Raw genomic sequence first — 21,529 nt, 5'->3', positions numbered from 1 at the left:
GAGAAAGAGGGAGACAAGTGGGGCTTGACCCTGAAACCACAAGATCATGACCTGAGCCGAAGTTGGGCGCTTAACTGACCGAGCCACCCAGACACCCCAAGCGTCCAACTCTTGATCTCAGCTCGGGTCTTGGTCTCAGGGTCATGAGTTCAAGCCCCACATTCAGCTCTGCACTGGATGTGAAGCCTACTTAAAAATATATATATATATATCGGGACACCTGGGTGGCTCAGCCGGTTGAGCGTCCGACTTCGGCTCAGGTCGTGGTCTCACAGTTGGTGAGTTTGAGCCCCACGTCAGGCTCTGTGCTGACGGCTTAGAGCCTGGAGCCTGCTTCACATTCTGTGTCTCCCCGTCTCTCGGCTCCTCCCCTGCTCATTCTCTGTCTCTCAATAATAAATAAATATTAAAAAAAATTTTTTTAAATATGTGTGTATGTGTGTGTGTGTGAATACACACACACACACACACACACACACACACACACACACACACCCCCTAAGAGTATATACTCCAAAGACTCTAAAAATTGCAAGTGGGGCTTCCCATATTCATGTGATGAGTACCATTACAACTATAACGTAGTTACCATTAGTCCAAGAAAGCAACTAAATACTGTGCCAAACCTCAACCTTTACTGCTGATGAGTTTGTCTAAAATAAAAGAGAAGGAGGGGCGCCTGGGTGGCGCAGTCGGTTAAGCGTCCGACTTCAGCCAGGTCACGATCTCGCGGTCCGTGAGTTCGAGCCCCGCGTCAGGCTCTGGGCTGATGGCTCAGAGCCTGGAGCCTGTTTCCGATTCTGTGTCTCCCTCTCTCTCTGCCCCTCCCCCGTTCATGCTCTGTCTCTCTCTGTCCCAAAAATAAATAAACGTTGAAAAAAAAAATTTTTTTTAAATAAAAGAGAAGGAACAGAGGGAAGAACTCTTTGTTTCCGCAGATGGAATGTTTAGGCCATTCCTGCCCTCCCAGGAAGGTACCTTTCCTTACTATGATGCTGTGGAAAGACTCCAGGTGAGTGAGGTGTGGCTCCAGTTTCCCTGGTGGCTCCCAGACTCACCTTCTCCGCGCTGGGGTTTGCACCCGGGATCACTCCCTCTTGTTTCTGTGTGGGAATCTCCTTGGTCAGAAGGTTATAGGTAGTGATCACGATGTCATATGTAGATAGTCTGCACAGATATAACACAGAGTAAGCAGTAAACAATTCCTCCGTGACTGACAAAACAGGCGAGGATGACCTGTTTATAAAAAATGCGAGTGGCTGCAAGGACAGTCAGCAGAATTCATTAACTCATGTCTGTAATCCACACACACATGGTTTGGGAGGGGTAAACTTTACTCACTAGGCTTCCTTAGCTCTGACATCCGATCATTTTTATAGCCTGCTCACTATTACTAAACAGCCTCCCTGTTCCCATCCCACGAGTCAGAAAGAAAAACCTCTGGCTGGCATCATATTAAGCTTGATACAATCTGGCAATAACAGAACCAGCGTAGGATTGAGAATTAACATTTAGTAATGATTTGACCTAGACTGACACTGACGTCTCAGGGAGGTAAGAAACTCTCAAAGCATTGTTCGTCTATAGCTGATCTTTCGTCTTATGATTCTATAACGGATTTCTGAAAACCCATTAACCCAGCTTTGACATTTGGGTACAAAAATACATGCTGTAAGCTTGGAGTTTACCTCTCCTGTACTCTACACGTAAAGATTCTTAACAAAAGGTACAAATCTTTTTTCCAACGAAACGTAATATTGTGCACCTAGGCGAATGTCCATAAATGCTTCTGATAAAAATGATATGCCTAATTGAGAGGGAGTGCAGTCTACACATTGCCTTAGTCTCACACAGAGAAGAAGAATTAAGAATGATTCCAAACTGTCAACTAGCGCATTCGGAACACCAAACCAGATATGCTCAAAGTGCAAATCAAGTGAGGTGTAATTTATTTCTAATAAATATCTGGAACAAAGGCCACTGACAGCACTCTGCTGGAGAAGGCACGCAGGCCTGTCACTGCTGCCCTGATACTTTTCATCCGCTGAGGCGACCCTCACTCATGAGAGTAGGTGTATTGTAAGACTGAAGGCCCCCAATTGTGCAACTCACTGTTCTTTAGGAGGTCAAATTTCTAGTATTAGAGGTTGGGGAGATTATTCGGAAGCAGAAACAACTCTGTTCTTGACTAGATAGCAAGTATCCAACGCAGACCATCATATCACAATTAGGAACAAAAAACAATTCCTTTAGAGGCTCCTGGCTGGCTCGGTCGGTGGAGCATGTGACTCTTGACCTTGGGGTTATAAGTTCAAGCCCCACGTTGGATGTAGAGATTGCTTAAAAATAAAATCTTACCAAAAAATAATTCCTTGAAAACCAAAAGCAAAGATTAGGACTAAAATGACCCTATGGGGAAGGATTTTCATTCCTCCTTCCTGATCATCTCCCTTCAGGAATTTGGTTAGGTCTCACCCTTAACCCTTGAGTCTAAAACTTCTTAGACGGTTCATATGTGAAAAAGAGCACCAGTCTGTATCACACAATCCTTAATAGTCTATCAGAATGCTCTGTAAGACTGGGCTGGCTGCATGTGCACAAACAGAAGAAGAACGTGAAGCTGGACACAGATATTCAACAATCATGAGTGACTGTGGCAGATCCTGTCGTTCCAGAGGAAATGCTGCTGCTCCCTGGCTGACAACTCAGACACCTCAGGCTACCTCACATGGCAGCTCCTGTTGAGGACGGGGACAAGGATACAGCAAAAGAACACCATTCTCTTACAAGCTGCATCTCTTCTCACAGGTGAAGGATGCTGGGTTGATGACAGTGCCCTTGGTCTTCACAAATCATCAGCCCTGATTAAATCAAAGCCCAGGGAGCGCGGGAAGGCCAACAGGCCCCTTCAGCCAAGATGCCGAGGGCTCACACCAACCGCCGTATTTCCACACTTACACTTTTGCACGTTGTTCCCGATTGGGCCCATGATAGAGACAGACTCTTAGCGTGTTGCTGCCCACACGTTTCATCACCTCGTTTTTCCAATGATGGATCAGGGAAGCAGGACAGATGATCAGCGTTCCACGGGAAGTGAACTCAGAGGAGTCTTGAGGGGGGAAAAAAATCAGCACCTCGTTACGCTCATTCAACCGTCTTTGACTCCTTGAAGGCATTTCCTCTTTTTCTTGACTTTCATTCTTTCAATCAATATTTAAAAAAAAAAAAATTTTTTTTTTTTAATTTTTTTTTTTTTTCAACGTTTATTTATTTTTGGGACAGAGAGAGACAGAGCATGAGCAGGGGAGGGGCAGAGAGAGAGGGAGACACAGAATCGGAAACAGGCTCCAGGCTCTGAGCCATCAGCCCAGAGCTTGACGCGGGGCTCGAACTCACGGACCGCGAGATCGTGACCTGGCTGAAGTCGGACGCTTAACCGACTGCGCCACCCAGGCGCCCCATAAAATTTTTTTTTTTTAATGTTTATTTATTTTTGAGACAGAGAGAGACAGAGCATGAACAGGGAAGGGTCAGAGAGAGAGGGAGACACAGAATCTGAAACAGGCTGCGGGCTCCGAGCTGTCAGCACAGAGCCCGATGGAGGGCTCGAACCCACGGACTGCGAGATCATGACCTGGGCCGAAGTCGGACGCTCAACCGACAGAGCCACCCAGGTGCCCCTCAATCGATATTTTTAACAAACTGCTGCTCTTACTTCCATGCACAGGGTACCACAGAATGGGAAATAAAAGAGGTGATCTGTCAACTCAAAACACGTATATGTTTTCCCCTGTACAAATGTCAGACAGAGAGAGGCTGAGGAGGGAAAATACAGTACGTGGCCTCAGTCTAGAAAAAACAATATGCTTCCACAGTGGCGAGGAGGCAGAGGTAGGATCATTTCCTATCTCGTCCCGAGTGGATTCGTCACAGGAGAGTATTATTTTCTCTGAAAAATGTAATTTAATTACATCTACATTATAGTGTAAGTACAAAACCCCTCAGAAAAGCCAAGCTTGCTTTGGAATGGGTTAGGGATGGAGTATTTGTACCATTGCCTGCATCCCCATCTCTTTGCATGAACCCAGGGGCACAGGACCCGGCTGCGACCGTGTTCATTAGAGGCCCTGCAAATGGACGGCAGATTTATAACAGTCCTACCAACTGACCCACCAACTGTCTTGGCAGACGTTAGCAACTTCCACGTGATGTGGTGATGCCAATATGTTACATGTAGGACCTTTAATGCACTTGCACATTTTACTTTCAAACAGAGGTTGAGATAAGGCAGAAATTGTCTAGAATTTGGAAACTTCTGGAATTTCAGAACACTTGGAAAACAGCTTCTGCTATGGTGGCTAAAATCTGAGGTTGTGACAGACCTTCCTTAAGAAAACAATACATTAACTAATTTGTACCTAACCTATGGTTATGTCCTCAACATTAACAGAAATAATCATCAGAGCCCTTCCAGCGCCTTGGCTCTCTCTATAAAATTTTTTCTAATTACAGGTCAAGCTAAGTTTATAGCAAAAGGAGAAATGACCACTTGTAATTAAGCAGATCTAGCATCAGAAATGACGGCACAGGAATGAGTCTAACACTAGTTTTCCAATAGATGAATTAAGTATGACCAAACGTGTTCTTTCAGAGCTTAAAAATGTCTACTCTTAAAAATGTCCACTTAGGAAATAACAGGCTATCTGTATACCATCTTTGGAAAGCCAGGTCAATGCCATGTTTTTGTCTTCTTCTTTGTTCTTCTCACGATTCTTCTGGGTCAGGATGAGTGCAATCATTGTCAGAGTTTTTCCTAATCCCATATCATCCGCTGGAAAACAACAACAAAAATCGGACAGTCCATTACTTAGGGCAAAGCATCACCTCCACTTGAAGAGAGAAGCCACTGGCAGACCTTAGCCCTTGCTGTGCTGCCGGTGTGGATCTAGGTCCTTTCCAAGCCTGACAAATCCTTCACCTTGTGTTTGAAGATGAACCCTAGCTCTGGCTGTTTACTATCTAGATCAAAGGCACTTACCGTGACTTTTGCAAAACTTAGAACTTAGGACTTAGATTTTATTCTAGTCTGCATGCTGAAATGTTACTTAATGGATGCATACGTGGACATCTATCTCAGTTTGGTGGTATTGCCTGGTCTTTTTAATTTCTTACTCCGCCAAAGCAAAAGGATCCAGTAGGTGGAGTTCGTTCAAAACAGTCCTTCTCCATTCCCTTCATTTATTCATCAAAGAGCGCCATAAATGAACATTTCTTGGGTGGTGTCATTGTGCCAGTCACTGAACTTACCTAATTTATTGTTTGTACCCTATAGAATATTCTCATCCTCACCTGAACAGTTTCAATAAGCATTCTGACATAAGCAGAAGTAAAATGTCACAGCATGGGTTCTGGTTCGCATTCTGGCCCTGCTACCATGCAGACAGAGTTAGCACCACACATCTGACCCCCATCCCGGGAAAGGCCCGCTGACAAGGTCGGCCCTGGGCTGGCGTGTGGGAACATGAATTCAAGCAGGGTTCCCACCGTTCCCAGACCTTGTAAGAGCGGCTCACTGTGCCTAAACTGTGCCCACATGATGTGGTTTATGCTGCACAGCTGCTTTCCTTCTGCGAGTCTGGAATTTCAGGACCCAACAGGCCGGAAGCTGCCACTGTGGCCAGTTCCTAGTAAACACCTGGGGCCCAAACTTCCCTGCTTGGTAACATCTTACATGTGTCATCACAGCTCACCCTGTGTGACTTCACTGGGAAAGGTCTCTGGAAGCTTGCACCTGGTATCCCCTGAGCTTTGCCCCATGTGCCTTTTTCCTTTGCTGACTTCCATTTCTAGCAAATCAAAATCAATTTAATTAATTAATTAATTAACTTATTTAAAGTTTGTTTTATTCTGATAGAGACAGAGAGTGGGGAGGGGCAGAGAGAGAGAGAGGAAGAGAGAGAGAGAGAATCCCATCAGCGTGGAGCCTGATGCAGGACTCGATCTCACAAGCCTATGAGATCATGACCTGAGCCGAAATCAAGAGTCGGACACTTAACCGACTGAACCACCCAGGCGCCCCTACTTTTTTTATTTTGTAACAAATCACAGCCATGAGTACGACCACATGCTGTGCATCCTCCTAGCAAATCATCGAACCTTGAGGATCCCCAACACAGCCACTTACTAGCCATCATGGCCGTCTGTCATGTTTTCTAGAAGCTGAACCCCTTGGAAAATTTTAGTTTGAGGAGTCTCCAAAGCAGAGCCTGGAAAACTTACTTTCTAGGGTCCCCTGCACCTAAGGCCCTGGCAGCGTGACCTGGCTCTGGAGATCACATGCACTCAACTCACGTAAGATTTCAACTCAGATGTAAGCAACGTGAGAAATGAGGTTCCCTGTGACATCCTTTCTGCAGGAAAGGGTGGGGACAGGAGTCTCCGACTCTAGGGTGGCAATGCTCTCCTCTGGTGCTTGAGCAAAGCAGCCATGACAGTTTTCACAGGACACTGAGTTTATTACTTGGCTTTGGCCATGCTCCTAGATATCTGGTCTCCAGCCTGGCTCTCCACATCTCCCAGACACTCTCGGTGCCACCAGAGAATGAACTCTCCTTCTGCTTAATGAGCCACAGTCAGCTTCTACTGTGTGCTACCACGACCTCACCTCTTGAGTATGTTGCTTTTCCCACCCTGCGCCTCAGTTTCTTCATCTGTAAACAGGGGGGATTATAGTGCCCACCCCAGAGCTGGTGACAGGGTCAAATGAGGGGGCATCTCTGGGTGACTCAGTTGGTTAGGTGTCCAACTCTTGATTTCAGCTCAGGTCATGATCTCATTGTTGTCAGACTGAGCTCCACACTGGGCTCTGTGCTCAGTGTGGAGTCTGCTCAAGATTCTCTCTCTCCATCTGCCCCTTTCTGGCTCACACGTGCTCTTGTGAAAGGGAGAGGGGAGGGGAGAAGAGAAGGAGAAGAGAAGGAGAAGAGAAGGAGAGGAGAGGAGAGGAGAGGAAAGGAGAGGAGAGGAGAGGAGAGGAGAGGAGAGGAGAGGAGAGGAAAAAATTACAAAACATATGTCGACTCTTATCATAATGTCAGACTTACCCAGAATTCCTCCACATGGCTTCTGACTTTCCCGCCATAGTAACCAGGCCAACGCCTGCTTCTGGTGCAGTAGCAAAGGGACCTAATAGAGGTAAGAATCAAAAGCTGAGTATAAATTCCTCATGAGGGGCTGGATCCTGACTACATGGACTCCATGCTCTCCGATTCTCATGTCTAGAAGTGATCCTCCCAATACCCTAGCTGTCACGGGGCTGCTCACTGCTCCTCGGATGTCCCCGAGTCCGCCTCTGACCTAGGGGGACCATATGTCCTGGTGTGCCTGGGACAGACTTGCACCACCAGCCAGCATGTCTATCAAGAGCGTCTATCAAGAGCGTCCCCTACCCCCTCAAGGGAGAGTCTTGGTGTGTCTGCTTTGATCGCCAGGCAGTTTCTACTGCTTGCTGCCAAGACCTCTGACTGGCCACCTTCCTTTCACTGACGAAGCCATTTCGATGGCTCTTCCTTATTTTCCTTTAAACGTGAGTCTCCACTCTGTAGGCAATGTCCCAATCTACACTGTGAGTCCTAAATTTCAACAGCCCTGTGACTGACACCCCCTTCCAGTCTTTTCTCACTCCACTTTATCCTGTGCTCTGCCACAACAACAATCTTCAGAAAACGCCTCGCTCAAAATTCTACAGTGATTCCGTCATTTCTCTTGAGCCGCTTCCCTATGCCAGGCTGCATGGCCAGGGCTGCCCCGCTCAGTAGCGCCACCTGCTGCCCTCGCTCTTCACTTGTTAATAACTGAGCTCCGTATCTCCTCTCTGACGGAGCCTTCGGCTTATACCCTCTCGGTAATCTTTAGCCTGCAACTTCTTTAAGGCACGGAATAGGCAGGCAACGAAGAGTTCTTTACCTAGAGTGACTTCTCCTTATTTTGATTCCTCTGTATGCTGCATACTGTCTGCGGTCCCTTACAATGCACACTGTACCTCTGTTCTTGCATCATTTTCTGGCTGGCTTATAGCTATTGCATGTGCACTCCCCCCAACTAGTTCCCTAAGAGCGCAATTCCTTCACATCCTCGTGGCACCCAGTGAAGCTCCGTAAACGGATCTTTTACTGCTATAGACTTCTATAATTTTATGGCTTTAGGGAAAAAAACTATTTTTTTTTTCCTCACTGCTTAGCAGGAGGAGAAAATACAAGAGAATCCGCGGAAGCGTTATCCGTAGGAAAGATCCACCAGGACGGCACTCTGCCGGGCAGAGACCCAGGGTCTGTGGGTGCAGGGACACTCTGCGCCAGGAATCTTCCCCGGCTCACCTTCAACCCGGGGGGATCCTCTGCCAAAGCTGTCTCGGCAGGCCGCGACTCCAGTGACTGATGTAGCTCGTCAATGGCTTTACTTATGATTTTCCACACTGCGTGAGGGCCATCTGGTTTGGGAGGGCCTGGGGACAAACAGGCGTTCACTCAAGGTGTCACAAGTATTTCACCCCGGCAATTCGTGGTTCGCCAGATAATCAATCTGCACGGACTACAGATTCTTGCCTCTCAATTCTCCTGGCCTCCCAGGCTCCTCGATCCCCATTTTCTGTCTGTTTAATCACACATTCTAATAAAGGGCAAAATAACAGAAAGGATAATAAAGAGGTAACTTGTAATGTTTTGGATGTGTTTCTTTTTCCCCCCAGCTTCAGAGAGGTGGCAGAGGAAAAAATAGTGCCATTGTTATTTCAGGAAGAAAAGATCCTCGGGGCTGGACAAAGAAGGGAAGTCAGCAACAGGGAAGGCCGAGCTAGTGGAAGTCTGTGGATATTAATTCGGGCAGAGGGGGAGACAGCCCCTGACATGCGTGTCACATGCTGACCGCCCTGAGCCAGGCGGTATTAGCTCCCTCGTCCCACAGGGAACAGCTAGACACGCACCTCAGCTGTTTGCAGTGTCAGGGATGAGGTGTCCCAAATATTGTTTTTTAGATAAACGGCAAGCAATTAACCATCTAAACGTTATAATATTTTTAACGTTTACAATATTTTTAAACGTTACAATATTTTTAAACGATAAACCATTTTAATGGAATGCTTTCCAAAACATATTATATACTTTCTCACCTTAAGACTCTAACATAATTTCGTTTTTGTCCAGGTGACTCAGTCACCATCATGCTCACTGAATGATGCTCTCACAGCAGTGCTCTCAGCCAGGACTGTCCTGCTACTCAAACACATGCATTTTCCGTTCCCTCTTAGACAAGCCTCAGCTCGTCTGGCACCGAGCCTATTTCTTACCCTCTGTTAACTACTGCTCCTCGACTTTCTCCCCTTCCTTCCTCTTTCTGCTTCCTTGCTTCTCTCCTTTTCTCTTTCTGTCTCTCTAGAGGTCCTCAGCTGGGAGAAAACTGGCCTTGGCTTTTCCAGTCGCTGCCAGCCCACCTAACCAGTGAGCTCATCAGGTCCCAACTCCTGATCCGCAAACCAACCCATCTTAGGACGTATCTGAGGCTCTAATGGCATCGTTATTTGCAGTTACTTCTGAATCACTGTTTTCTGGAAAGTTTAGGACAGAAGCACTAATTTAAATAGGGTGGCACTGCTCTCGGTGGCTCTTTGGTCATCAGCTTGACTCACGTCGCTCCTCTCCCCTACCTTAACACGCACACAGGAGTGCAAATGTGCCCGCTGGTCTGCCTACCTCGTAGTGGCGTGGGTTTGAGTTTTCACTTACGTTTACCAGATGATTCCCATGTGCCGGCCACTGCGTTGACTGATCAAGGCCCGTGAACAAGGCAGGCACAGAAACCTAAACACTGTGGAAACCCGGTGAACACCACAGTCTTTATTATAGGGGCAATTCACAATTCCAGAATGGCTTCTCTCTTCACATGGGCACAGAGACACCTGCTAGGCAGCATTGAACTTGGAGGTGTAGCAATTCACAGCAGGGCCAGGCCCTTGGATCTTACCTCCATAGCACCCGCTGGATCCCCCAGCAGCTAGCGGGCAGACGGCCTTCAGTCCTTGAGAACCCAGAGGCTGCAGTCCCTGATCCTGCAGGGGTAGGGGAGGCACCAAGCGAGGAAGGTCAGTGGCAGTTTTGGTGAGGTTTCTCTGCTGTGGTACTTGAGTGTCACTCTTCTCATTAGTGTCTGTTCAAAAACAAAACAAGGAAAGAATAGGCTACAGTTGAGGAAAGCAAAGGAATTATCTGTGTGGGAGGAGGCCAGGAGAGGGTGGGACCACTTCTGTTCCCATGAGCCGGGAAGACCTCAAGGGCACAGCATTGAAAGTCTCTTAACCAATGGGAACGAGCGGAGTCCACAGGCAATGCAGGAAGTTTTTCTAAATCACAAGTGTAATTCTGAAAAGCTCAGAAGTAGATCATCAAAAGGAGGGGTGAATCAATCAGTGTCTTCTTTATCAAAAGGGCTTCTCGAATGTCTCTTGTAAAGTTCACGCAAACCCTGAGTTCTGGGGCACAGCCCATCTCACCTGGCTCTGGGGAGAGGGCAAGAGCTCCCAGGGCTTCCTCCAACTCCCGGATCTGCTTAAGCAACTTCTGACCCTTGTCTGGAAGAGCCTGGAGGTTCACGGATTTCAGTGTGCTCTGAAAAACACCTCCTATAAGATCCTCTCTTCTCCAGTTGTTAGAAAAACAGTTTCAAATTAAAGTACCCTAAAATGTGAAAACTGAAATTATGGTCCATTAAGTGTATGTGTGAAAACCATGTTTTTTTTGTTTTTTTGGGGCTTTTGTTTTTTTTAAACCCAGCTGATCTACTGACCCTGAAAATATAAGCCTAGGCAAAGACAAACTAACCACCTGCAAAACCTTTGTCCTATTAACCTATCCGACTGGTTTGCGGCCCACAGAAAGCAATGCTCTGACCTTAGAAACAAAGCACATGGGTGGCATCTGGGTGGTGCAGTCGGTTAAGCGTCTCCTAAATCTCAGCTAAGGTCATGATCTCAGTTTGTGAGTTTGAGCCCCACATCAGGTTCTGTGCTGATGGCATGGAGCCTGCTTGGGAGTCTGTCTCTCCTTCTCTCTGCCCCTCCCCGCTAAGCAGGTACGCATATGCTCACACTCTCTCTCTCTCTCAAAATAATAAACTTAAAAAAAATTTTTTTAAACAAAAACAAAAATAAAGCACACGGCAGGTCAGCAGTTACCTTCTTTTGTTTCAGTTGTGTCGTGAGGTACACACGTTGGGCTGCCGGGTCTGAAGGTTCTACCTTCTTGGAAACTCCTGAGGCGGCAGATGTGTTTCTTTGCATGCTCTGACCAGGGAATGAAAGACAGTTCTCATTCTGTGAGTCCAGAGTCAAGTCAAAGAGCAAGGGAGGCTTCGGGGAAACAGCAGTACCTTGCCCACGGTCACCGTGGCTGGAGCCCGCTTCTGGGCCCTCTCCCAGGGGGCGCCACGCAGCGGCTGGTGCGCACTGTGCGGACGGTCCTTGTGGGGCAGGCACATCCCGAGGCTCCGAGTGATCGGACTGCGTGCTTGGGTCACCCCCTGCCTTTGCTTCTCTGGCCTCCCGGCTCTTGGAGTGCTCTTTGTTGAGGCGGCCCCCTGTCTGGGGCTTGATTGTTGGGTTCTGACCATGAGTAATTCCAGGCAAAGGCTTGGGTTCCTTTTCCCTCAGAGGCTCTGATGTTTTTTGGACATGATGACTCTCAACATTTGATTTCTCCTGAAGAGATCCGGACGGTTTTCTCAGTTCATTGCCGTGGCCCTGTTTGGATTCAACCCCAGAAAGGTCTCTTCTGTGCGTCCCTTTGCTCTCCTTTGCTTCACATTGAAACTCTTTCTCCACTCCATGCTTCTCTTGACCTGCAGCTTGTTTTTTCTTTACCTCCAGGCCAGAGGAGAGATCTTTCTTCATCCAGCAGTTGGATTCAGCCTTCCATTCCTTCTTTGGATCCAAGAACACATCTCCTTTTTCCTTTTGATTCCTGTCAGCCATCTTTTTCTCACCTTCACCTTTGGTGAACTGTTTCCAGAGAGACGGTTCTTGATTCTTGTCAAGTACCTTGAACGGGTTTCTCTGCTGGTTGGAAGGATAATGAAGTGGCTCAGAGGTGCTCTCACACTTGTGGGTTACAGGATGTTCTTTGGAACCGGGCTCCTAAAAGACAAAATAATCTTCATATAAAACATCAATACAAGCTTTCTATCTAGAATGCCTTCCCCCCCACCACCCCGGAGGAAATGGAAACAGTAGTCCAGTATTTCTGAACATTCCTGGGACCATTTCTGCCTCTAGGAAAGACCATGTGCCTAACTCAGAGAGTATTAGTTTCTGAACAGAACTTCCAACACTCGGTTCCTTCTGTGATCATGACCACTGCTTTCCCAGGCTTCAAGGACAAGCCGTGACCAAATCAAGTGCTTCTGCAATTGTAATAGCCACACTGTATACCTCTCATGAAAAACTATTCTCTTGGATGAACCTATCCCCAAACCTACACAATACCCTCAGCTTGCTTTGAGTCTGGCTTTAGGAAGGTTTCATTGTGCGAGTCTAGGGTTACAAGTTCAAGCTACACCTCCACCAATGAAAGTGTGGCTGCCTCCCTGGCCTAACCCCTCAGGCACCAGGCATCTGTGAGTCTCTCATGTGCCAGGAGCTTATGAATCACACCCCATTTATACCAACATCAAGGAGTCAGCAGTCCATAAAAAGATGCTGAAGTTAGGTGAATCCAAAATTTTCCCTAGAGAAAACAGTGACTACAATTAAAACCTCGGAAAATATTTAAGTGAAATAGGAGGCAAATCATTAAATCTTCACTATAACCAAATAGTCCTTTGAATTAAAAGACCTGACATGGCCCACGCTGCTTAAAGAAAAGATCTTTCAGGGACAGTATGATGGAGACAAACCAGTTTATACCGGACTTCAAAGTCTTTTCAGGCAACACTGCAGATTAAACAGTCTTAACGAAGCAGGTCTGAAGACAGGAATAATTCCTACCTGCCATGGGATACTTCCGCACCACTGCTTCCCTGCTGCCTTACTTCTAACGCACTGGAAGAACAATCTAGTGAAGTACAAAACACAAATAATCAAGGCTGTGAAAATCCATTAAAACGAGATACATTTAGTTTTCATCCAAGAAAACATCTTGCAACTTCTTGACACCAGTTTTGAAAGGTCACTTGAAGCCAGTGACTCTTAGATTTATATTTAAAAATTCTCTACTGCACAGGATCTTTCTTCATAAGGGATACGAAGTGAAAGACTAGAGATGTCATGGAAACCAAGACATGTACTGGTTTGTTCTTTTTACTCTGTAAAGGATGACTAAAATGGAAACATGATCAGTGGTGACTGTTAAAATCAGAAAAAGAGAGACAATCAAATCCCCGACAGGAAACGATAATACCGCTTATAAAGTAAAACAAAATCTAGCCAACCAACACAAACACGAACTACCCTGGATCTGGCCAAGCCCCTAGATTCAATTATCAATTTACTGGAAACACAGACAACAGACGAATGCACGGATCGAGGCCACAGGGATGTGATCTGGAAAACCTTGACAGGAGGAAATGCTCTGTGACAAACAATTGTATTCTTTCAACAAATAAATGACAAGGGAGGGACAAAATGGAGAGAAAACTTAAGAGACTTAAAAGACACATAAATCAATTGCAACCTGTGAACCTTATTCATTGATTTAAACAAACAAAAACTATTAAAATTAACTACTTGTCACCTATGAAGCGACAGGAAATCTGCACTCCAACTGGTTAAAAAGAAAGAGAGAAAGTCCCTATCTTTTAGAGCTAGATACTGAAACACGTGCAGAAGAAATGTTATCTGGGATCTGTTCCAAAATATGGTGAGAGCTGGAGGGTAGAGTGGGTAGAGTTGGTAACTGCTGAAGTTCACATGCTGCATTATTCTATCTTGCCTACTTTTGTGTATGTTTGCAATCACCCATGAAAAAAAAAAGATCATATTCAGACATATATCCAAATACAAGACTGTCCCTGTACAAGTAAACCCAGCCTTCACACCCACTGCACAGAAATGGCCACGCTACTCCGTTAGCAAGCAAACCACGCATACGCTCTCCAGCCCCCAGATTTTGCGTGCACATCTCCCTCTATCCAAAAGATGTCCTCTTTATCCCTATCTGCCCACTGCTTCCCCCATCACCAGCTGTCAAAGTCCTGTATGTCCCTCCATGTAGGCTTCAAGCCATGCCTCCTTCGCAAGGTCTTCCCACATTCCCTTCCCTGCTCATCCACCTGTGCTGCTTCTGGATTTCTGCTGTATTTAGTTGTATTACACTTGTGTCTGCCTGTCTGCATGACTGTACCTTCAGTGACTGGAAGGCTATAATCCTATATGATCTCTTTATTCCCAACTATGCCTTGCCTTTTGTACAGAATTGTTAAGTATTGCTGAATTAAATAGAACCAACTCATTTTTTCCTTCCCCAAAATGATTCCTCAAAAACATTTAATCTGTTAAATAAGCTCTTTCAAATAGAATTTTACCTAATTGTTCAACTAGGTAATAAACTCACTCAATAAAATGGCCATGTAAAGGAGCCTCTCATGGTACCCCATCTGCCCAGTTCACGTTCCTCCCAAGTATCTGTTCCTATTAGTTTTCTGTTTGCCTCTCCAGAGATTTGTAAATGTATATTCAGATCAACATAAATATATAAATCTTAATTTCCTTTTCCACACAAATGGATAGCATAGTATACATACTCTAAATACCTTGTTTAAAAAAAATTTTTTTTTCAACGTTTATTTTATTTTTTTGGGACAGAGAGAGACAGAGCATGAACGGGGGAGGGGCAGAGAGAGAGGGAAACACAGAATCAGAAACAGGCTCCAGGCTCTGAGCCATCGGCCCAGAGCCCGACGCGGGGCTCGAACTCACGGACCGCGAGATCGTGACCTGGCTGAAGACGGACGCTTAACCGACTGCGCCACCCAGGCGCCCCTCTAAATACCTTGTTTTTAACAATATCGTCAAGATTCTCCAGAATATATACATAAGGTGTTATTATGTAATACATGTATAATATATATTATATAATATATGTAAGCAATATACAATTTTTATACATAATTTTTCTTTTTTACAACTGCACAGTTTTTACACAGCTGCACAATCTCCCACAATTTAGAGTTCCATTATTCATTTAACTAGAACCCTCTTGATAGTTTGGTTGTTTCCAATTCTTTCCTACTAAAAACAATATCACAACAAATAACTTTTTACATGTGTCATTTCACATGCGTCTTAATATATCTGTAGGGTAACTATTTCTCACATTGTGTATTAGGGCCTTCTCTGTTTTTCTTTATCAATTGGCTTGTAGATTTTATTTATTAGCTCTTTTTGCTGTTTTCTAACTCATTAAATACAATTTTTACCTACATTAATCCCTTTTTTTCTCCTTTCTTTCGGTCTAATTTCTTGCTCTTCTTCTAACTTCTTAAAATAGTCTTGTGACATACAACAGGAATCGTGACAGTTTGAGTCCTAATTCAAGATGAATCCTGAGCGGGTCTCAATCCCCTGACGTCAATACCTCACCTGGACGTATAAGCAAAGATAGGCCCCAAATGGACAGATATTACATAAAAGTCAAGCTAGAAAGAAAACAGGTCCAGAGGTGCCTGGGTGGCTCAGTCGGTTAAGCGTCTGACTTCAGCTCAGATCTCGCAGTTCATGAGTTCGAGCCCCACATTGGGCTTTGTGCTGACAGCTCAGAGCCTGGAGCCTGCTTCGGATTCTGTGTCTCCCTCTTTCTCTGTCCATCCCCCGCTTGTGCTCTCTCTCTCTCAAAAATAAATAAACATTAAAAATAATTTTTTTAAAGAAAATAGGTCAGCCCCTCCCATAAAAACTCACAATTTTCCCATTCAAGTTCACAATTAAAAAAAAATAACAAAAAACCCATAGTGGTCTTTTTAGTTTTTCTCACTGAAACAGGATAATTACATAATTGAACTATGTATAATACTATGTAAAATACAACTATGTAAAATACAACTATGTAAAAATACATAATTGAACTATGTAATAAAATTTATGAAATGTTCTGAATGCACAAAAATTCAAAGTGTTGGCTACTATTAGGCAGGACCATTACTTATCAACGTGAATCAAGAATAAATTGCTGCTAGGGGCGCCTGGGTGGCGCGGTCGGTTGAGCGTCCGACTTCAGCCAGGTCACGATCTCGCGGTCCGTGAGTTCGAGCCCCGCGTCAGGCTCTGGGCTGATGGCTCAGAGCCTGGAGCCTGTTTCCGATTCTGTGTCTCCCTCTCTCTCTGCCCCTCCCCCGTTCATGCTCTGTCTCTCTCTGTCCCTAAATAAACGTTGAAAAAAAAAAAAAGAATAAATTGCTGCTGTGGTTTCAAGTGCATCAAGTACTTGAAATCTTTACTGACAAGAACATTTCATAAATCATATCTATTTTAAAGCCCAAGCCACTGCAGACTTTCAGAAGGGTAGGACTTGGGAGTCCAAAAAGGGGAAAAAAAACAACACACTTACCATGCATCTACTAAGCATTTACTTAGTTCTAGGCATGGTGCTAAAAAAAATGTTTTTACTTGCATTTTTATTAAAACCTATCTGAATGGGTTTCTCTGTTTTTAGGATAAAAATTTTGTTATGTTTATTAAATTGCAAACAAGGAAAGCAATGGAAATACATTCTCACAGAGAAAGCAAAATTTTTTTATAAACGTTGATTTATTTTTGAGAGAGAGAGAGAGAGAGAAAGAGCGTGCGAGAGAGCGCGCATGCGCGCAAGCAGGGGAGGGGCAGAAGAGAGAGGAGGACAGAGGATCCGAAGCGGGCTCTGTACTGACAGCAGAGAGCCTGACGTGGGGCTTGAACCCACAAACCCCGAGATCACAACCCGAGCCGAAGTCGGATGCTCAACTGACCGGGCCACCCAGGTGCCCCGAGAAAGCAAATATCGACTCCACTATGAAGAGTGTAATTTCTGCAGTATGTCATTTTCCGAGATATAAGTAATAAGCGATACTGATGAACACAGCCAGAGGAGGCCAGACCTCTTCAATGCCGTCTTCTTCACCAGAAGGCAAATCCCCCCTGGTTCATTATCCAACCCTGGCTTGCACTGTCAGGCACGTTCACTTCAGCTAGGCTGGGATTCTCTCAAGTCTCCAGAGTCATCCTCCCTTGGTTCAAATCCCAGCCCTACTACATAATTAACTCTGAAACCTCAGATACTTCATTTGACTGGCCGCTCTGCCAGTTTCCTTTTCTGTAAAATGGCCAAAACCAAAACAGTACCTACCTCAAATGATCACTGTGAAAACCACTCGCATTAATGCATGTAAAGATAAGGTTCAGATCAAAGTCTAACCCGTATTAAGGACTTGTTAAGCAGTAGCAGTCATTAGTTCACTCTCGCTGACCATCTTGCTGTAGCCACACTTCTGTTTCTAGCCCCAAACACTGTCCTTTACTCTATCCAAATTTTAAAGGTCATTCAAGGCCAAGCTCATGTCTCAGTTCCCACACTTCCTCAGTAACTTGCACCAGCCTTGAGCCCCTGCTGTAGATCTTACTGTCACAGAAGCACCTGCACCTGAACACATCCAATTTCGTGCTCACACACACAGATCGTGCTGGGCGCCAACCTTCGTGTGTCTGACTCTTACCCCAATGGTGTCAGAGGCCATTAGGAAGACAGGTTCACTTTTTTGTATGCTCCAGCACTGGAAAAACACGAAGCAGGATTTCTACCTCATTCCTTTACACGAAAATTCAAGATGGAACAAAAACATAAGTGTAAAAAAATGAAACTGGAAAGGTTCTGGGGGAAAAAAGAGAGAGGAATTTTTTTTTTTTTTTTAATCCTCAAGCGAAGAAGGCTTTTCTCAGTGTGACCTAAAATCCTGGAGTTGGTAATTCTGACCCCATAAAAGGTTTTTGCTTTGCTTTTTTAAGATTTTAGTTTTTTAAGTTATCTCTACACCCAACGTGGGGCTCGAACTCACCACCCTGAAACTAAGAGTCGCACACTCTACCGACTGAGCCAGCTAGGTGTCCCATCCACAGACCTGGCCAGAAGAAAGTTTTAAACCTCCGGCTGCGGGAGCCAGTGAGGAGCAGCAGCAGGGCTCTGTGCCGCCCTATGGCCATGGGCCTTGACAAGGGCCACAAGGTGACTTGACTGAGAACTAAGCAAGCTGAGGCACAGCCACCGCCGCGGGCGCCTCCCCGAGCACGTGCTCATATGGAACGTGAGGGCGCCTCCCTGAGAACACATGTCCCTATGGGACATGATCCAAGAGGTGTGGGCTTCACCCCACACAAGGGCACGTCACAGAGCCACTCAAGGTCTCCCAAGGACAAGAGTGCCCTCAAGTTCTTCCAGAAAACAGTGGAGACACACATCCATGCCAAGAGGAAGAGAGAGGAGCTGAGCAACGTCCTGGCAGCCAGGAGGAAAGCGGCAGTCAAGAAGGAGTGAACCTCTCCCCTGTGTATGTAATAAGGCCTTTTGGGGCAGGGCGGGGGGGGGAATTTTAAGCTTCCATATGGTAAAAATACCATTAGCGAAATTATAAGACAAAGGCAAAATGGAAAAAAGTGATTGTGACACATATCACAAAGACTAGTATTCTTCACACGCGAGGGTTCCTTCAAGTGCACAGCACAGGGCCTGACACTGTACAATGGATGCGACGCACAAGCCGTACTAGCTTCACTGAGTGGGACTGCTCACGGGGTGGTGGGACCAGAGGTCCTTCTTCACGGGCCCAGCTCCCATTCAAATTCCTCCCTATCACCCACCCAGATAATCATCACTGGGCTATACCAGCTGTTTGCCCATTTTACCCAATAACCGGCAACACAAAGAATTTTTTTTTTAAGTAAAAAAAATTTTATTTTTAATCTTTATTTATTTTTGAGAGAGAGAGACAGAGCGTGAGCGGGGGAGGAGCGGAGAGAGAGGGAGACACAGAATCTGAAGCAGGCTCCAGGCCCCAAGCTGTCAGCACAGAGCCCGACGCGGGGCTCACGCGGGGCTCGAACTCACAAACCGTGAGATCACGACCCGAGGCGGGGTCGGACGTTCAACTGACGGAGCCACCCAGGCGCCCCTACACAAAGAATTTTCTAGACACGCAGATTCAATTGTTATTAAAAAATAAAATTTTCTGAACATCCCACAATAACCAGTTATTTAAAGAACTAAAATTTGTTTTACCTAGATGGTGATAAAAGAATACTTCTAGCTATTTTGATCCTATATCCTTGAGAAGCTAGAAGAGAGGTTGGTGGGAGCAGGGGTGGGCGGCAGGGGAAGGAGGGGAGGAAACAAGAACTCAGGAAGCTCAATGATGTTGTCCAACGTTTGTAAATCAAGGTATGCCACGTCATTCAAGGCAAGGCAAGAGTTCTTCCTTCAGGTTCTACTGAGTGACTGTTTCTTTATTGCCCATAAACAGAGGGCCAAGGCTGAAGGGCCAGTCAAATGCCGGTTGAGTGGCACCATCTGGTGTTTAAGTAGGAGAACTGCACATAAATGCACCTACCGGCCAAGGTATCAAAAATGGGCTAAGATCTTACCCTCACCTGGGCTTACACCACCCCCCCCCCCCCCATTACTCTGCTGCTCCTGTCTCCTAGCTGGGTTAAGCTTTAAACATACCGCCATTAAGTCAAAATGTAAAGTACTTTAAGTTCTGGAAAAGAAACTTTTCTTCTGAAAACTGGGTTTCAGAAGAAAAGGTTACATTCCCTGAGGTCATTTTCCAGAGTACAGGAGTTCTGGCTAAATGCCCTTACTGTCTGCTAAGGAAGTCATCAGCCACCGGCTTACGTACTTCTTTTAAAATTTCCAGCCTGTACTACCTACAGGGGTGCTTGGTTTTTGTTTTTTAAGTCTATTTATTTATTTTGAGAGAGAATGTGTGGGAGGGGCAGAGAGAGAAAGAGAGAGACAGAGAGAGAATCCCAAGCAAGTCCCACACCATCAGCATGGAGCCCAACACAGGGCTCGAACCCACAAACTGCAAGACCATGACCTGAGCAAAAACAAGAGTCGGATGCTCAGCTGACTGAGACAACCAGGCGCCCCTGCTTGTTTTTTGTTTTTCAATTTACTGTGTGCTGTATAACTGTATTTTATTGTCCTAAAACAATCTTATAAAACCTCCAGTGAGTAACTCAGTAATAGTGTTCTAGACTTGGCCTAAAAGAAAAACATTAGCATACCTTACTTTTCTATTTTAAAGTAATGATCAACTCTCAGCCTCATCCACCTAGTATGAAGAATGTGAATGGTAAGCTCTCAAAACTCCATCTTTGGTCTAGACCTTTCTTTGCAGCTAGCTGGTCTCACATATACGTAAGACACAATTAGTCCAAAGCTGTCTGGGTTAGCCACACATCCCAACCTAACAACCATTTACTGAGCACTGATAGTGAGCCAAATGCCAGACTATGTACATCACACATAGGACCTCACTGAATCCTCACAAGCCAGGGGAGTCGGGACGGCCATGATCACTGTTCCTGATGAGGAAATGGGGAAGAAAAGCACATGCTTAAATGCCTACCAAAACACTGTCTTACTGATTTCCTTTCGGCAAGTTTTCTGCAATCTGGGCGCACCTAACTCCACCGCCAATGCCTCAATCCAAGCACACCTTTCACTTAGAGACTAAAGTCGATGCAGCTAGAAATCAGCCAGACCTAGGTCTGAATCCCAGCAATGCCACTTCACAACCATGGGACATCAGATTCCTTTTCTAACCTCCCTAAATGTTGGCGGCCTCATCCACCTACCACAGAAGATTCTATGGTAGGAAGAGATAAAGACTATGCCATTTAGTAGACATTCAATAGCAGTTCTATTTCAGCAGTCCCCTTGCCTCCACCACTTTCCTTTTAACCAACCCTCTTCGGAGTTCCTCCTTAATTAATGCAAATTGGACCCAAAATTCTTCAGTGGCTTCCTACAACCTAAACAGTATTCCCATAAGGTAGGGGGCCCTCAGCAGTATGTAAATGGTTTTAGATGTCAGGACATCCTGACTTCACGCCCTAGAGGCTTACCAGCCCCACTGTACTACCAAAAAAACAGTCCAAAAGTGAAAAAATTTTAAATTCCATTTATAATAGCATCAAAAGCATAACACTCTCTGAGGACTAAATTTAACAAAAAGGGTATAGTACTCTGTAATAAAAACTATTCAACAATGCTGAAAAAAAAATTTTAAAGCATAAATACACCATGCTCATAGATCAGAAAATCAATATTAATGCAGTTCTCTCCAGAATGATCTATACAGATTCAGTGTAATACCAACAAAGTTTTCTAAGGAAATTTAGAAGTTGATACAACTTTTTATATGCAAAGGACCTAGAATTGCCAATCTTGAAAAAGATGAATGCTGGAACACTCACATGATCTCATCTGAATGTGTGGGGGTGGGGAAAAGGGCCAAC

General features: G+C 45.3%; 1 protein-coding gene and 1 pseudogene across 3 annotated transcripts in view; one reads left to right on the top strand and one right to left on the bottom strand.

Moving 5' to 3' along the window:
* TTF2 (transcription termination factor 2) overlaps window positions 1-21,529 on the bottom strand; it is a 42,697-nt gene that overhangs the window by 15,216 nt on the left and 5,952 nt on the right. For 2 of the 3 annotated variants that reach the window (XM_043575947.1, XM_043575948.1), the window contains exons 4-12: window positions 13,031-13,097; window positions 11,225-12,181; window positions 10,544-10,658; window positions 10,018-10,200; window positions 8,376-8,503; window positions 7,104-7,185; window positions 4,712-4,831; window positions 2,959-3,109; window positions 1,059-1,167 (exon numbers count right to left, since the gene is read on the bottom strand). In XM_043575947.1, coding sequence (XP_043431882.1) covers window positions 1,059-1,167; window positions 2,959-3,109; window positions 4,712-4,831; window positions 7,104-7,185; window positions 8,376-8,503; window positions 10,018-10,200; window positions 10,544-10,658; window positions 11,225-12,181; window positions 13,031-13,097 — 1,912 coding nt within the window. The remainder of the gene's footprint in view (window positions 1-1,058; window positions 1,168-2,958; window positions 3,110-4,711; window positions 4,832-7,103; window positions 7,186-8,375; window positions 8,504-10,017; window positions 10,201-10,543; window positions 10,659-11,224; window positions 12,182-13,030; window positions 13,098-21,529) is intronic. The other variant, XM_043575949.1, reaches the window with a different exon arrangement.
* LOC122481005 lies at window positions 17,745-18,577 on the top strand (annotated as a pseudogene).

The sequence above is a fragment of the Prionailurus bengalensis genome, chromosome C1, assembly GCF_016509475.1.
Source record: "Prionailurus bengalensis isolate Pbe53 chromosome C1, Fcat_Pben_1.1_paternal_pri, whole genome shotgun sequence".
NCBI lineage: Eukaryota > Metazoa > Chordata > Mammalia > Carnivora > Felidae > Prionailurus > Prionailurus bengalensis.
Note: the sequence above shows the minus strand (reverse complement) of the source record. Positions and strands in the feature narration are given on the sequence as shown.